We start from the raw sequence: 17699 nt of genomic DNA on the forward strand, positions 1-17699 counted from the left end.
AACACTAAAGTAAATTAAATTTTAATAAAATCAATAAAAATATCATTGGTTTAAACAACTTTTTCTCATTCAACCACTACATACAGTATTTTGGTTGCATAGGTTATCCTCAGTTGATCTGTAGATAAACAGGTGATTAAAATACATTATTACTGACTTGAAGAGTTAAATCGATCTGCTGTTACAATAAAAAATGCCGTAACAAATGCTTGTGAAAATATATAAACTATACTGGTTTTCTTAAACTTTTCAAAAAGGCTCAAATTTATTTGATATCACATGAGTATAATGGGGGGCTTCTTAATTGTGCTGTAGGAAGGGTGTACATGTATAGCTGAGTGACTAAGAGTAATTTAGTATGTACTGATAGTTTAATATTTTATATTATTAGTGGATTTATATTCTTCTGGAAATTTGTAGAAGTAGGACATATACAATAAAAAGCTCTGTGGGGGTATACATGCAGTCCTCATTATAAATGGATAATAGGAACCAAAAAATTTCACCGATAGTGAATTCACTAACATCAAGGAACAAATGTCCTTAGTCGTTAATGCAATTATGGTTTACTTGGGACAGTGTCACAGAAAATGACACCCATACAAATGGAAAACAAATGTAAATATACTACCAATACATAAGAAATACAAAGAACTATTTAAATGTGTCTGTGGCACGAAAAGTGATACACACATTCCTATTGAAAAGCATGTGTAAAAGGACCATTTATATACTTCATCATGATACAATTTAATCAAATGTACAGCATTTTGGTTTGCTTCAATGAATGGTGGGTGGGCTGCCAGTTTAGGGTTAGTCAGAAAATAAAGCAGAGGCTGCAGAACCATGCATCATCTACCATAACAGGTGCCTGGAGACAGTTTATCCTGGTTGAGGGTCATCACGCTTTTCCCATGACTGATTTTTAAAAAAGGAATAGAGAGCTGATTGCTTCCTTCTGTGTAGCTTTTCATCTAAAATTGTCTGTTAAGGTGAAAGCAAATCCTTTATTCCTCACTCAGACTTTGCTGCTGCTGACATAAAAAGGATCATTACATTTAAAATGCTCTGATCACCTTTCTAAATAAATCTTGTATGCCATTCAATGTCAATCCCCTTTCTTTGTGAATTCATGCTTTTTCATCATCATCATCACATCTGTTTCTTTCATTGTCAGTTGATGTGATTGTGCAACTTCATCATTTACTGGCTAGGAGTGAGAATCCAGTAGATCTACATCATCTTCCGCTTCAATAAACATCAGTTTTAGCAAGATATGCAACTTCTTTATGCATTCAATCTATGTTAAACTCTTCAAAGGCATGTTATACGAATTACGAGTATAAATTTTTCCAGCAGTCATTCATTAAAGGTGTTGAAATATCATCGCAAACCTAACGTGTCAGTCATATAGTCCAAAATGTTGAAGTCCCCCCACAAACTCTGCACATTATTTTTTTATTCTGTATCAGTTTCAACAATCAATTTATGAAAAGTATAGCATAAGTAATAGGCCTTCAACACATTTAATCACACACTGATCCATTGGTTGCATATTTGTATTTAGAAAAACTAGATGGTTTGATTCCTGGTAGGGGCAAGGACATCTCTTCACCTCCATTACCAGATTGGCTCTGGAGATTGATTGTACAGCCTTCTACTCAATCATACTGGGGGCTCTTCTTCCTCAGAAGTGAAGCAATGGACCATAAATCTGACCTTCATTAAGTCCCAGGATTTAGATGCATGAAACTTTACCTCCAAGTTTCTTTAACAGAACATGTCAATTTTAAATTCCTAAGAACCTCAAAAGTCCTGGGAGCAGCATTTAAAGAACTCTGTCTGTGACAGGTGTAAAAATTTGTTCTGTTAAACTTGTAAATATGTTCTGGTACCTGGAAGAAATGGAGCCTAATAGAGGATAGATGAGAACAGGTTACTTAAATTTATAAGAATTTCAAGATACAATTTTCAGAATGAAATATTTGCAGTTTTAATGATACCAATTTTGTAGGTGCACAGATAAAATTAATCATTCTATTATTCAAGGAGTTGCAACTACTGTTGTACACAGAGAAACCAAGTAAAGAGAGCAAGGGCAGACTTCAGTGCAGCTAAAATCTTCTTCACTACCTGCATCCACACTAGTTACTGAAAGGACCGACACAACATTTCCTTCAAGAATGGTAATATTTTGGGATTTGTGAGAAGTGCAGTCACACACACAAAATTACCTGTTTAATGTTAACTCTCGTTCATGATGTGTATTTGTATCAACTGTCTTACAGTTTCACTTTTCTCCTCACTACATGTTTCGGCACTAATGTGCCATCTTCAGTTGTGGTTTTATTTACGTCAAACTACTGCACTGTATACAGTTGCTGGCAATACAATGCACGCAGTCACAAGGGAAGGACACAACATACACAAGAATATAGGAAGAGTACTCCCATAGGAGAGGATTGACGTAACTTGCGAATTTGAAGTGCGAAATATAGACGATAAATCTTGAAAAGTTTTAATATATACATTTTATTATTATACATGACATATTTACATTTTAATCATTTTATAAAGGAGACATGATGGCATACAGTGCAATGGTTTGACATAAATAAAACCACACCTGAAGATGGCACATTAGTGTCGAAACATGTAGTGAAGAGAAAGGTGAAATTGTGTGCACTGTAAGACGGTTGATACAAATACACATCATGAACGTGAATCAGTGCAACAGGATGCTAAAATATAACATTAACATAATGTTAACTCAACAGATATAATGGTTTTACCTACAGGATTTTTTTTACATGATACTAAAGGCTTTTGTGAACACAGAGACTGAAAACTTCAAGTTTCATAAAATGCTGGGTGTTTGTTTACTAGCAGAGCAACTGGTAGCTTCTCAAAGTTTCTGCCCATGGAACTAGATAGCTGACCTACAGAATATATTTTAAAGATCTTCATCAGTACTTATTTGGAAGTTCATTTTGTAACCTGAAACACTAATGGTGATTGGAAATAAATACACAGAACTGAAACTGTGTAAGGTTTAGAGTGGTCAAACTAAATGAGATAAACAGTTACAAAGCAATATACTGCTATTCTCCGGAGAGCTAATGTATTAACTGATTAATATATGGCTATACTTCAACATATATCCATATATACAAACCTCTTCAAAAGCTGAGTTCACTTATGTAAAATAATTTGCTGGGCTTCTGTGTATAGAGGCAAACATAAGTATGGAAAACAGTGTTACAAAAGTGGTGTAGTATTGTACTCTTTATTATGCACTAAAAGTACGTCTCCTACATAAACATACCTGAGCACAAAGACATTTCCAATATGTAACAATGATACATGTGTGAAACAAAATGGGTTTCCACTACAGTGTTTGATTTGTAACCATGAAAAATATAACAATGTAAAAAATGCTACCAACTTCTACCCTCCATAATTTAAAAAAGACAAGTCATGTAAAATTTATTAAAAAGAGTCATCCGATACCTTAAGCTTAAGTTCATTGAATCCATATAAAGAAATAAAAATACATTTAAGAACTAAAATTATAAAAGTTCTTAAAATAATATTAAAATACAGTATTATTTTAGATGTACGCAATTTATGCAAGAGTGAAAAATGTGTTATACAAACTGTGACATGGATCCCAGGACCACCACATGAATATGCAGTGCTTCAACTGCTGAGATACAATGGTTCCAGGAGATTCAAAACATACACACCATGCCTCGAGTGTGATTATTCACTAAAGTAAAACGTCAATCCAGAGACGTATTGTTAGCAGAACTGAGTGCTGTGGGAGTGCACTGCCTGGCCTGCACGGGCCTCTCATCCTATCTGCAAGATTCAGGAAACTGATCTGTCGATGCATAAGACTGAGGTTGCCTTCACTAGGGATTCTGCACGTACAGAAAGTTAAGCAGCATACATGTGAGCCATGTAAACGTGAGTAAGCAGAGTACTGTGATCAGTGTTGCTGCTGTGAAGTAATGAGTAAAAGAACTGATCAAAAAAGTGTAAGTGGTTACAAACGGTAGGATAGTAGGCGCTCCAAAAATCAATGTTTTACAAATGTGATTATGTAGATTATATTGTAACGTGTTTGGAATCCAGAGGAGTCACTTCTATGGAAACGCTAGAACAGACCGTTGCATAGGAAGTAACAATAGCGGTATTACAGCCCCAACAGTTGGCTGTTGCGTAGGAATCGCAGAATCAACAAAGCAGCGTTTCCACGGTTATAACAGAGGGTTCATTTGCATGGCAGCGGCCGAGGTTATAAAACGGGGTTGAACGCATTCGAACAGTCAGTCTTGGATGAAGAAGGTTGGAACCTAGACGCCAAGGGATTGTGTAACCAGTACTTGTAAAGCTGCAAGTCATAATAGTTGTAAAGTGTGCAAGTGAACTGCAATAAAGATTCACTATATTTAATATGGCGTAAAGTTATTTGTAGCGTGACGTATCCAACACGCTACAATATGAATAATAAGTAGCCAGGACAGCTCAGTTAGCACAGCAATGGGATACAGGCTGGACAGCTGGGGGTTCCACTCCTGTCAGGTGCACGAAATCTGGTCCTTTCCAGAGCATCCAGACTGGCTCTGGGGCCCACTCAGCCTCTTATCCAGTTGATACTGGTGTCTCTTTCCCCGGGGTCAAAGTGGCTGGGGCACCATGCTAACCACCCATCTCCATCTAGTGCCGAGTTTAAGAATGGTGGAGTTATACCTCCACTCTTCCACACGTCTTCATGGCATGATGGTTGATTAACTGACTACAGGGACAACTTTACCTATATGAATAAAAAACAAGAAAGCCATATGGGCTCTTAAATCTATTACAATTTAAAAATGAAATGCTATATCGGCATGTGGGGTGGAAACGGTAAAAGGGTTTTAGGACAATACGTTCATGACAAAAAGCAGTGGAGCTAATTTAGTCACTGATGAACATCACTCGATAAAAAAACAATCTATCATATTTTAATTAAAAATCACACATCTGCTTCAGGTGCTGTCACTCTGCATGTTTCAGGTAGCATGGGAGTGCTGAATTAAAATCCTCATGAAATTTTCATTCTGATGAGCGAGTAGCATGCCTTGGTTTTCGTAGCTCCAGCAGCAAAGTTAAACTGTCATGAGAGGTGACTCATTTCAGTTTATGCTGAATATGTTATTCATTATACTGAAGCACAATTACCTTAGACCAGGAGGAAACACATCCATTACAACAACATTACTGGGTATGTTCGACACACAATGAACCTCCCCTTTGGGCCTCAAATGGTTTAAATTGTTATTCAACTTTTTGTTTTGAGTCAATCGCAAACGATGTGCAACCTCGTAACATTCCTGTAAACGCTGTTCAGGTCTCATTTCTGTGTATGTACCTACAGGATGTTGCCTACCAGTCATATTCACCTGCTCACTGCCAAATACTGGTACCATACTTCCTTGAATATTTCCAAATGGGGGGGGAAGACCTGATGCACCCCTTTTCCTGTTCATGTCCATTGGTGAGGCACGCGTTTTGAAAGGTGGAGGAGAAGCATGCGGCATACCATACCTCATGCCTGACCTATCCTGAAACTTAAAATTGCCATATGCAGGACTGCAGCCTCCTCTGTACGGTGGCAAACCCCCTGGATTGGAAAACCTCCCTCGGCCAAACTGAACACCATGCATGGGACTCTGGTGTAGGCCAAAGGGAGGATTGTAGACTCCGAGAGCAGTATTTGTAGGATTCCTCATCACATTCAGACTGGGTACTGTTGATGACTCGGGCCGTATTCTTCCACCCGCAGCTCTTCCCCTACCAGCACCATCATTATGTTCAGATTTCCTACGTCGACCTTGTTTTCTTTGTGGACACTCTTTCTGAATATGGCCAATTTTCTTACATATACGACAGCCTCTATCATTTGGTGGGTTACCACTTGCCAGCTTCTCAGACTTGAAGAAGTATTCCTGTAACCAATGAAGTATATTTCAATCTGCAGGTTGCCAAATTTTTGGGAAGTACACTTATATCCTATAACTAAGTAATTACTAAAAATAAAACTTCCCACTTCATTTACCATCACACATAATTACTGGGACCAAAACCAATAACCATTAAACGTAAAAAGGAAAGGTATCCCTGTAACAGGGCGTGGAGGCCCACAGAGTTGTGAGATGTTGAGGTTCCCACATTTTCTAGACAATTGGTTCATAGATGGTGGCAAGATTGCCAGCCCTACACACTGGCTGCCCTTTACCCCCAAGAATATTCCCGGTACTCATTTGTGATAGAGGCTGAGTTGACCCCAGGGCCATAGTGCGGCTGGAAGGATTAGGTCAATTGAAAAAAATCCAGTGACCTCATCGAGACTTCAACCCGGGACCTTTCAGCTTGTAGCACAATGCCTCAACCAGCTATGCTACTGCATACCCCCGCCCCCAATTAGCAGTAGGGGATTAATGATAAATGTTAACTGGCTGCCCAACTCTTATTACTCATACCATGATAACAGACTATGCTCTTGCTGCTAGTAATGCTCCAATTCCCAGCACCACACACCATGAAATTTGCAGAATGGTGTTGCACTGCTCACATCAGCACTAACGTTGCTGTCCCTATGACCCAACAAATTTGAACGAGGGTACACTACACACTATTAGCACACACATTTAATTTATCACTTAAATTTTCATGAAGCTTTAATCAATTTTATCATTTGCAGCAATCTAATACAGCCTGTGTAATTTAAATTCCAGGATATGAAACTATCCTAAGAAGTCAAAGTGTCTGCCAGATAGGTAAGCTTTCAATGGACTCCAGTAGCATAACTTCATATCATATTTCATGAAAATCAATCAACTGGCTCAAAAATTCGAAGTGAGACACACAGTACAGCGCTCTCTTAAGTCTAATCCTATTCCTTAGAAAGGTATAAAAAAAAGGCAACTATATCCCTGTAACAGGCTGTGGAGGCCCATAGGATTGTGAGATGTCGAGGGTCCCATATTTTCTCTAGACAACTGGCTCACAGATGGTGGTGAGGTTGTCAGCCTTACATGCCGGCTGTCCTTCACCTCCCAGGAAGATTCCTGGTACTCATTTCTGTTAGAGGTTGAGTCAACCCCAGGGCCATAGTGCAGCTGGAAGGATTAGGTCAACTGAAAAATCCAATGACCTCATCGGGAATTGAACCCGCAACCTTCCAGATTGTAGCAGAGTGCCTCAACCAACCATGCTATCACGTGATTCCTTTTTCTTAAAAAAGGAAAGGCCATAGTAGCGTAGTTGGTTGAGGTGTTATGCTACAAGCCAGAAGGTTGCAGGTTTGATTCACCATGAGGTAATTGGATTTTTTTTAATTTACCATATAAACGGAGTGGATCCACCAATATGTTCGTGCACTTGCACACACACACAGATATATATATATACATGTGAGATATTCAAAAAGTTTCCTCACTTTTTATTTTACAACTCTATTTTATTGATGATTATAAAAACAAAATACGAGGGTCAGTCAAAAAGTTCCCGGAAGGGTTTTATAGCACTCTAATGGTAGGACATATGGCAACGCTTACCTAATCACCATAAAAGTAGGACCCTTGCGCACACACACACACACTTGCTCCATTGATCCGGCCATTGTTGGAAACAGCGGTGGAAGGCTTCTTTTGGAATCTTCCAGAGTTCAGCCGTCACATTCGATTTGATGTCCTCCATGGTTGTGAAACGTGTCCCCTTGAAGCCAATTTTCAGAGTAGGGAACAGCCAAAAGTCACTCGGGGCGAGATCTGGAGAGTACGGCGGTTGAGTGATGACAGGAATGTCTTTCTTGGCGAGGAATTGCTGCACAACAAGCGATGTGTGGCTCGGTGCATTATCGTGACGCAGAAACCACTGTCCCTGCCACTTGTCATGCCGCTTCCTCCAAACCGCATAGCGCAACCTCTGCAAAACTTGCATGTAGAAATGGCCAGTAACAGTCTGTCCAGGCAGTACGAACTTATGGTGCACCAAACCGATGATGTCAAAGAATGCAATGAGCATCACTTTGTCTTTGGATCTGATGAGGCGTGATTTGTTTGGGCAGGGAGACGATGCTGTGTGCCACTACGATGACTGCAACTTTGTCTCTGGGTTGTAGGCGAACACGAATGACTCATCACCAGTGATGATCTTTTTGAGAAATGTCAGGTCCTGCGTACTTTTGTCAAAGAGATCACCAGTGACCATCATGTGACATTCCATCTGATCCGTGGTCAGCTGCCTCGGAACAAACTTCGCACTGACATGTCTCATCTTCAAATCATTGGACAAAATGGCATGACTGGATCTGTGAGAGATACCGAGATCTTGCTCCAGCTCTGCAATGGTCATTCTTCAATCACATCGAATCAGTTGTCGCACTTTTCCAATCATTTCGTCGGTTCTGGATGTCAAAGGTCTCCCGCTGCGCTGGTAATCCTCTAATGTCTCCTGCCCATTCTTAAACCAGGAAAACCAGCTGTAAACTGCGGATTTCTTTAGTGCAGTATCACCATGAACTTGCTGAGGGGCCGATGGCATCTCTGAAGCAGATTTTCCCAATCTGCACATGAACTAAATGTTCGCACACTGTTTGAACTGTGACATTGCGCCGAATGACCAACACTCATGTCTAATTAAAAAAGAACAGTAACGACACTGCACATTGAAACCTGTCCTGACATGCTGAGCTCCCCACCACAACAGTGTGTGAGCTATCTTACTGCTCGTTCTCCATCTGCAGAGGAATTCCGGGAACTTTTGACTGCCCTACGTATATCACTTCTCTACATAACTGCCCTGTTTTCAACACTTTTTCCCAGGTCTACCAACTTCTTAATGCCATCATAATAGAAAGACTTCGGTAGTGCATACAGCCACTGATGCACCGTGTTCTTTACGCCCTCAGCACATTGAAATCTCCCTCCTAGAGCTTCTTTAAGCAGTCCAAAAAGGTGAGAATCAAATGATGCCAAATCTTGACTGTGAGCTCGATGTTCCATGACTTCCACCCTCAATTTCCTGAGGGTTTCTAACTTGTAAGCTGCAGTATGGGGACAGGTATTGTCATGCAACAACAGGACGACCACTGAGAGTCTACCTCTCCTTTTAGAGCAGACTGCAAGCTTCAGCTCTCTCTGAAGCATGTCACAATTGGTTGCTCTTGTGACAGCTGTTCCACATTAAAGGCAGGTGACAAGAAGAGGCCCTCGAGAATCCCAGAACATGGTCAATATCAACTTGCCTGCTGATGGTTTCTTCCTGTATTTCTTTGCAACAGGAGATGATGGATGCTTCCATTGCATGCTCTTCCATTTGGTTTCTAGTTGATAGTGGTGAACCCAAGTTTCATCACCTGTGACAATCCACTGCAGAAAGTTGTCACCTTCTACTCAATAAGAAGCTAAGTGGCAGGAACAAATGTCTAACTAATTAATTAATTCCCTTAGTGGGGGGTTGAGTCCAACTGATTATGACGATGAAGAATTTGGTGGAATGAAGATTGGCAGGGGAAACCGAAGTACTCAGAGAAAACCCGCACCAGTGTCAATTTGTCCACCACAAATCCCACTTGACCAGACCCAGGATCGAACCAGGGCAGCTGCGGTGGGAAGCCATTGACTAACCACTTGAGCTATGGTGTGGCCAAACAAATGTCTAAGCTCATCTGCCACTTCCTTAGGTACGCACCAGGCGCACACTTTATGGAACTGAAGGTTATCATGCACCACACAATAGGCACACTTAATACTGATATTCAGTTGTTTTGCAATTTCATTGACCACCACTCTTCTATTTTGAAGAATCTGCTCCCTAGCTCTTTCTTCATTCTGTGCAGTTGTGGCTGTGGTTGTGCGATCCAAGCGCTCTACATCGGTCACACTCATATGGCCGTTTAAAACATTTCAATCCATTCATATATAAATCTATGAGAGATAGCATTGTCCTGATACTGAGCACACGTGCTGATGAATCTGTCCACCTGGTACACCTTCTGCCCACAAAGAATGTATCAGATATCATTGTTCCTCCTTGGTGCAATTCTCAAGTTTCGCTGATATGTTCACCACTTTGTAGCAACTCTCACACTAACTGCAAAGTCAACAGGCCTGCCTTGCAAACTAGTAATATGACACCCGAGAATACCCCCCCTCCCACTCTTCCGAATTTCTTCAAAAACACAAAAGTTGGGAAACTTTTTGAAGATCCCTCGTGCTAAATATTATATACTATAATGAGTTGGATTTTTACTCTATTGGGTAACCCTGTAGTTATTTTGCTAAAGTTGTAGATATTGAATGTTTTATGTGAATGTGTAGTACTGAACCAAGAAAGCCAATCTCCCTTAGGAATAACAGCAGAACACAAGAAAAGGTGAGAAGACAAGACAAAGAGTGTGCTGAGCTCTTTAATGTTTCCCTAAATCAATTTTCAAAAAAGTTATTTAAGAAAAACCTCACAGACTCACCTTTATTATCACAGTGGGAATTATTTTTTAGCTCACAGTGTTTCAAAAGCCACTCTGATTGGGTGTGTGTCTGTGTGTGGGTGAGGGAGAGAAAGAGATGGAAATATGAGGTGTACAAGGTGTGGCAATAAAGAAACCGGATTCATGCTCTAACCCTTTATTAAAAAAAAATCAGACAGTCGAAATGTTATCCCCTTCAATGTAGTCCCCTCCCCGATCCCTACACCGCTCCATGCGAATTTTCCACTGTTGGAAGCAGTGCTGCAGGTCATCTTGTGTTATGCTCTTCAAGAGTTGCGTCGCTTTTGCTTTCACTGCATCCACGGACTCGAACCTGGTCCCTTTCAGCGCAGACTTGATTTTTGGGAAGAGAAAAAAGTCGCACGGTGCTAGGTCCGGAGAATACGGTGGATGTTCCATCACTGGAATGTTGTTTTTTGCCAAATACCTCTTCACAGATAGCGCGTTGTGTGCTGGCGCGTTGTCGTGATGAAGAACCCATGAGGCATTCTTCCACATGTCTGGTCTCCTTCGTCGCACACGTTCACGGAGGTACGTCAAAACATTTTTATAATAAACCTGATTGACAGTCTGACCTTCAGGCACCCAATCAATGTAGATTACCCCCCGGATATCGAAAAAAACAATCATCATTGCTTTGAATTTGGACTTGCTCATGCGCGCTTTCTTCTTCCTAGGGGATTTGGGGCTCTTCCAATGCATGGATTGTCGCTTAGTCTCTGGATCATATTGAAGAATCCAAGTTTCGTCACACGTAATTACGTTTTGGAAGAAATCAGGATCATTTTCAATGTTTTCAAGAGTGTCAACACAGCAATTCACTCGATGTTCCTTTTGCTGGGGGGTAAGGATTTTTGGCACCACTTTAGCACACACCTTTTTCATGCCCAGATCGTCGTGCAAAATCTGTCTAACACTTTCCTTATTGATGTTCGTAAGTTCAGAAATTGCTCGAATGCTCAGTCGACGATCTCTTCGAACAATTCTAGCGACCTTCTCCACATTCTCTGGAGTTTTCGCAGTGGGAGGACGGCCCGATTTTGGATCGTTCCCGACGTTTTTCCTACCCTCCATAAACTTCTTAAACCACTCGAAAACTTGCGTGCGAGATAGACACTGATCACCATATACTTCTGTCAACAAATTGTAAGTTTCAGTGGCAGATTTTCCAAGTTTTGTGAGGAATTTGATGTTAGCACGTTGTTCTGCATTAGCACTCAGCATTATTCCGACGGAGCTCAGAAACACGATCCGCTTCTAACAATGGTCGCGGCCAGACTAACCGATGCACGTGAATGAAACTTTGTGTGACGGTAGAGGGAAGTCCAAGGGTCAATGCCCTACCCTCCTCTTCGTCAATGACGTGGCCGGAAATGAGTCATAAAAGTAATCCGGGTTCTTTATTGCCACACCTTGTACATTTTTCTTTCAGGTGTGTTGGTCATCAATGGAATGGTCTAGAAGAAAGAGAGAGCTTACCTCAGCGCTTTCTGTTAACATAGAAGTGTCTGGTGGAGGTATTCCAAAGCACATATATCCTTTCCTGAATGATTTTATGATGTAGATGTGCACTGGAAAGAAACACAGTCAAAAACATGAGAATTACATTCTTTACTAAGAGGGCAATTATAACTCTTAAAAAAAGGGAGAAAATGGTGAATATACTGTGTTATTGTTACGGTATTTGAATATCAGTAATTTACTTTCATATACAAGGTGGTTCGAATATGACCGGGACTGATTTCTTTTTCAAGAACCATAATTGCCAAACACTTACTTGCACATGTCAGTCTTCAATGTACTCCTCTCCGGAGTCAACACATTTTTTTCCAATGTTCTGGAAGTATCCTGATGCCCTCTTCAAAAAAGGCTTGTGGTTGGTGGCATATCCACTCCCGAAGTCTGGATGACGGCGTCGTCGTCCACAAATCGCATGCCTTGCAAGTCTGATTTGAGCCTTCCAAACAGGTAGAAATCACCTGGGGTCAAATCAGGACAGTACGGTGGATGTGTCAGAAGGTTCCATTTCAATTTCTGGAGGGTTTCCATTGTTGTTTTGGCCGTATGAGGGCCAAGTAATAAGCTGCATTGACTGTTCTGGCATCTGTCAGAAAGTCTACATGGATAACCCCCTGCCAGTCCCAGAAGAACGTTGCCATCACTTTTCCTGCCGAACGGCTCCTCCGCACCCTCTTAGGTTTGGGAGAACTGGTATGCCGCCACTCATGTGATGACTGCTGGGACTCGGGAATGAAGTAGTTCACCCATGTTTCATCGGTGGTCACTATAGACTTTAAATGCATCACCTTCATCTTCAAACTGCATGGTACTCAATGCGCATTCACCTTGTAATAGTGCAGGTGGTATTTGATGATGTCTTCTACACTACCAACACTGATGGACAGCATGGCTCCACGTTCCTTGATAGGGATGTGCCTATTCTCACGAATAAGCACTTCTGCATGATCAATGTTTGGCTCGGTGACGGATGTTCGCGGCCGACGATCATGCAGTTCATTGTCCATGCGCTCTCTGCCCTTTCTGAAGCACTTACACCACTCAAACACACAGGTCCATGAGAGACACTCTTCCTCGTACTGTTGTTGGAGTACGTGGTGAATTTCAGTGGACGGGACATTTTCTCTGAGGAATTTGATCACAATGCGTTGTTCCATGCTCCGCGGTACCTTCTGTTCGCTCATCACTCTAGCAACTCCCAGACAGGACTGAACAGGTTCTAACCCGAACAGGAGGGAGGGTGGAGGTTGTGGCTTCACTCTCTCAAGGTCGCGCAGCTACTGTGCAGTGTGGCTTGTTTACACACAAATCAGTCCCGGTCATATTTGAACCACCTTGTACATTTGGGGAGAAAACATCAGATGCTACATTACACTTGCAAGTTATGACATTTTGCTTCACTACCAATATCATGGTTTTCAGGAATTTTTGCAGTTGGCACCATGTGAAATACAATAATGTTTTATGGGGGACAAAACCTTACACATATGCCTGCCTAGTAGTATCCTACCACATCACTGCCTGAGGTCAGTGAAAGTTCAGGGAAGGGGAAACCCATAAAAAAAACTCTGTGGTTTTAGTCCTCACGCGAACTATACTGAGTGACCACTGTTTGTCGGTGGTTAGTGCCAACTTTAGTGAACAGAGGATGTTGCGTGGCCAGCGCAACGGATCTCCATGGCGGTAAATTTCGCTTTTATAGACTGGAGCCACTATTTCCTTGAAATAACTCTTCAATTATCCTCACAAGGCTGAATGAACCCCATTCCAGACCCCATATATCTCAGAAAATCCGGTAGCGCCGGGAATCGAACTCTGACCACTAGGCCACAGAGGCGGTCTACAGGGGAAATCCATATGACGAGGAAAAGATACTGCATGGTGCCTAAGTAAACTACACAATACACAATTAAAGAAACTACTGGACTGACAAGAAAATTCAAAGGATGTCATGTAACATACATTTCTCAGCTCCTAGGCATAAATAACTCCTGAAGCAAATCTGAAAATACCACTGATGCAAAAAATAATGAGAAAATTGGTGACAGCATGGACTCACTCATTGTGATGAAGGCGTAGGAACAGAAGCCCTTAATTTATGTGGTTTTCCATATGCTAAATGTTAAGAAACTGATAGTTTCAATGGTTTTTGTCATTAGAGTGAAATCCTCATTACAAACCATACTCATTCTATCATGATTTAATTGTATAAGGTATACAAAAGATATTCAATAAGCAACCACAGTTTATTTTGGGCAACTAATGTTGGTGCGGGGGAGAGCCTGCACATGCAATGTAGCTTCACATGAGTCACTGTCTCGTAAACTACCATATAAGTGGTCATCTAATGTTTGCTCTTGTCTCTACAGAGTGAGTTCTGATGCATCCTGAGACTGATTATCCTGCCAACTGTGAAATTCATCATGAATTATGTGCTGCAATATACAGCCAAAACATAATGGGTGAAGGAACTGTAAGGCAATGGTGTAGAGTGTTCAAAGATTGGTGAACAAATGTTCACTATGAAAAGCGAAGTTGTCCGCCATCTGTAGTGAGTGACAATCTTGTTCAAAGTGAAAGACAGTGCTTCACAATTTCAGAAATTTTGTGTGAATTTCCACAAATTTCACGCACAGTTCTCTATCAGATTATCACTGTTAAGCTAGGCTATCACAAGTTGTGCGTAAGACTGGTTCCAAAAATGTCAAGGGCAGGCACAAAAACACAGAGAACTGCTTCAGCTTTGCGTTTTTAGAGTGATACCACAAAGATGGTGACAAATTTCTCAATTACATTGCATGAACAACAGGTGATGAAACCAGGGATCCATTTGTGAATGCTGAAACCAAAGAGAAGGCAAAGCAGAGGATGCACATACATTCACCAAACAAGCTGAAAAGGTTTAAACAAATATTGTCTGCCTGTCAGAAAGCTGATGGAAACTGTTTTCCAGGACAAGAAAGTAGTGCTGATAATGGAATTCATAAAACAAGGGACCACAATAACATCAGAAGTGTTTTTAAAAAGTTTAAGGTCTTTCATTCTGGTCCGTCACACTAACAAATTAACAATCAAGTTCCTTCCGTCAAATGTGACACTTTTATAAGTTTTCCACCTCGTCACCACACAAGCATCGCAACACACAGACAAGCAACATCAACAACCGACAGACAACACACATCAACAACATCCCGAAGAAAAAAGACTGGGCCAAGCGGGAAAGAATTCTAGGAATTTTAAGAATTCTTACTTCAAATAACGAAACATAATTTTTACAGAATTAACGACGAATTANTACCACAAAGATGGTGACAAATTTCTCAATTACATTGCATGAACAACAGGTGATGAAACCAGGGATCCATTTGTGAATGCTGAAACCAAAGAGAAGGCAAAGCAGAGGATGCACATACATTCACCAAACAAGCTGAAAAGGTTTAAACAAATATTGTCTGCCTGTCAGAAAGCTGATGGAAACTGTTTTCCAGGACAAGAAAGTAGTGCTGATAATGGAATTCATAAAACATGGGACCACAATAACATCAGAAGTGTATTGAAAAACATAAACAAAAAATGTGTATGGCCATTCGAAACAAAAGGCATGGAATGCTGACATCCGGTGTAGTGCTCCTCCATGACAATGCATGTCCATATACAGCCGCTCACACCTGGGCACTGCTCTGGAGCAATTCAACTGGGAGTTGTATGACAACCCTTCTTACAGCCCTGATCTCACGACAAGTAACTACTGCTCATTTACTTATCTGATGGAGTGGTTGGTTCACAGTGACTGAGCTCGCAAGTGGCAGATTTCTTTCTGGAGATAAGTGAACGCATTTGTATCTGTACACACGTGTGTATGCCTCTGTGTGTAGATGTCTACACAGGGAAACTGGTACATATTTTTACCTGCCTGACTTACTGTTATCATCTGGGTTATGCATGCATATACATGAAAATCACATGGAACTTCATAATACCCGAACATGACACCTCCCACAATTTCTTTTGTGTTAACTTATCACAAATATGAAATTTTCATAACTGTTCATATAGACAAAGTTGTTCAAAAATCTAATCCCCAAATTTAGAGCTAGTGTGTGACATGTTAAAAAAAGAGAAATTAATTTGAGTGTGAAAACTGAATATATATCACACAAATAAAAGTCCCTCAGAATATCCTACACCAATCCAATTTAATCCAACCCACACTGAACCAGTCTCTTTCCTGAAGACTTATTTCTAAACTATACTTCAGCTAAGCAGCAATCTTCAACAGCAGCATTTTTCCATGCATTTCCCATTATAAAGCTGTATATCTGTTACCTGTTCTTCCAGATGGAGAGATTGTTTTAACATCCTTGAGTCTATTATTCTAATAAAGATAAACAAAGAGACTTTATCATAAAGTTCCTCAATCTACAGTCTCAGTATGAATTTATTCTCTACTGCAAAAGAAAATCTTCATAAAGGAAAACGTAATATGATTTTCCTTACATTCCAATGAATATGACATTACAGTGTTATGCTTTGCAAACTGAAATGAAATAAATTTTAATATAAAATTACAAGCATTTAAATTCTCTTAAAAATCCTTCTGCATGTTTATGATATCTGGCAAAATATTTACTGTTTCTTGAAAGTCCTACTCCTAGGTTGTGGGTCAGGTCAAATGGATCTTCAATGGCCATACATTTGGACGTCCATAGTTTTTCAAAGCGCAGCAGCCGTTCCCTCTGTCGTATTGAAATAACATACTTTCCAAAATCAAACTCTGCACTGTAGAAGCCTAATAACTGAATCCAGAGCTCACCCACCGAGCTCATATTCTTGCCATAGTCAGGCCACAGTTTCTCCTGTGAATAAAATTAATAAAACATCATGTATTTCTGTGTTTTACAAAAGAGAAGCATTATGATACTACACCAAATCAACTGAGTTTGGCAAAGTATTTGAATAAGAAATTTTGGATTTCTAACCAATAAGAACCTCATTAGTACCCACAATGTGGTTCTTTCTCCTTATGAATTCTCTTCTGAACAAATACTTATTTATGTTCTGGCATATGACTTTAATCTATAATGGTACAAAGTTAAAAGATGGACTGCTTAACTGTTAAGTGCACATCAGTGGCAAAGAGAACTGTTACTGGAATGAATGGGTACACAGTTAATTAAGACCTGGATATTAATATGCTATGAAACAATGATAAGTTTCATTTGGAAGTTTATTATCTGGCATGTCTGACCCAGTGATCATGTCACATGAAGTAAATGAAGATCATACATTTTTGAGTAGCAGAACAGATCTAAACACGATACACATAAAGGAGGTTAGTTATGCATATACCACCAGCATAAAGAAATATCTGTGATGCACATAAGAAATCTTAAAAACTGTCAATTAGAGCAGCCAATCTAGTCCCCAAAACAAACTCCATGGTTTTAGTCCGCAAGTGAACTATACTGACCGAGTGACCACTGCTTGTCGGCGAAGTTAGTACCAACTTTAGTGGATAGAGCGTGTTGCGTGGTCAGCGCAACGAATCCCCATGGCCGTTAATTTCGGTTTTCTAGACCAGAGCCGGTATTTCCATTCAAGTAGCTCCTCAATTATCCTCATGAGGCTGAGCAGACTACTT

General features: G+C 40.4%; 1 protein-coding gene and 1 long non-coding RNA gene across 5 annotated transcripts in view; one reads left to right on the top strand and one right to left on the bottom strand.

Annotated features, from left to right (window-relative positions):
• LOC111872062 overlaps nucleotides 1-14946 on the top strand; it is a 38184-nt gene extending 23238 nt beyond the window's left edge. Inside the window, exons 3-5 of one of the 2 annotated variants that reach the window (XR_002844164.2) lie at nucleotides 2050-2186; nucleotides 6783-6824; nucleotides 14428-14946. This is a non-coding gene — a long non-coding RNA (uncharacterized LOC111872062). The remainder of the gene's footprint in view (nucleotides 1-2049; nucleotides 2187-6782; nucleotides 6825-14427) is intronic. The other variant, XR_004513859.1, reaches the window with a different exon arrangement.
• LOC111872060 (terminal uridylyltransferase 7) overlaps nucleotides 3266-17699 on the bottom strand; it is a 53665-nt gene continuing 39231 nt past the window's right edge. For all 3 annotated transcript variants that reach the window (XM_023865573.2, XM_023865572.2, XM_023865574.2), the window contains exons 15-17: nucleotides 16689-16914; nucleotides 12020-12111; nucleotides 3266-5993 (exon numbers count right to left, since the gene is read on the bottom strand). In XM_023865573.2, the coding sequence (XP_023721341.1) occupies nucleotides 5223-5993; nucleotides 12020-12111; nucleotides 16689-16914 (1089 nt within the window). In that variant the 3' untranslated portion in view covers nucleotides 3266-5222. The remainder of the gene's footprint in view (nucleotides 5994-12019; nucleotides 12112-16688; nucleotides 16915-17699) is intronic.

This window comes from Cryptotermes secundus, unplaced genomic scaffold (genome assembly GCF_002891405.2).
Source record: "Cryptotermes secundus unplaced genomic scaffold, Csec_1.0 scaffold162, whole genome shotgun sequence".
Taxonomy (NCBI): Eukaryota; Metazoa; Arthropoda; class Insecta; order Blattodea; family Kalotermitidae; genus Cryptotermes; species Cryptotermes secundus.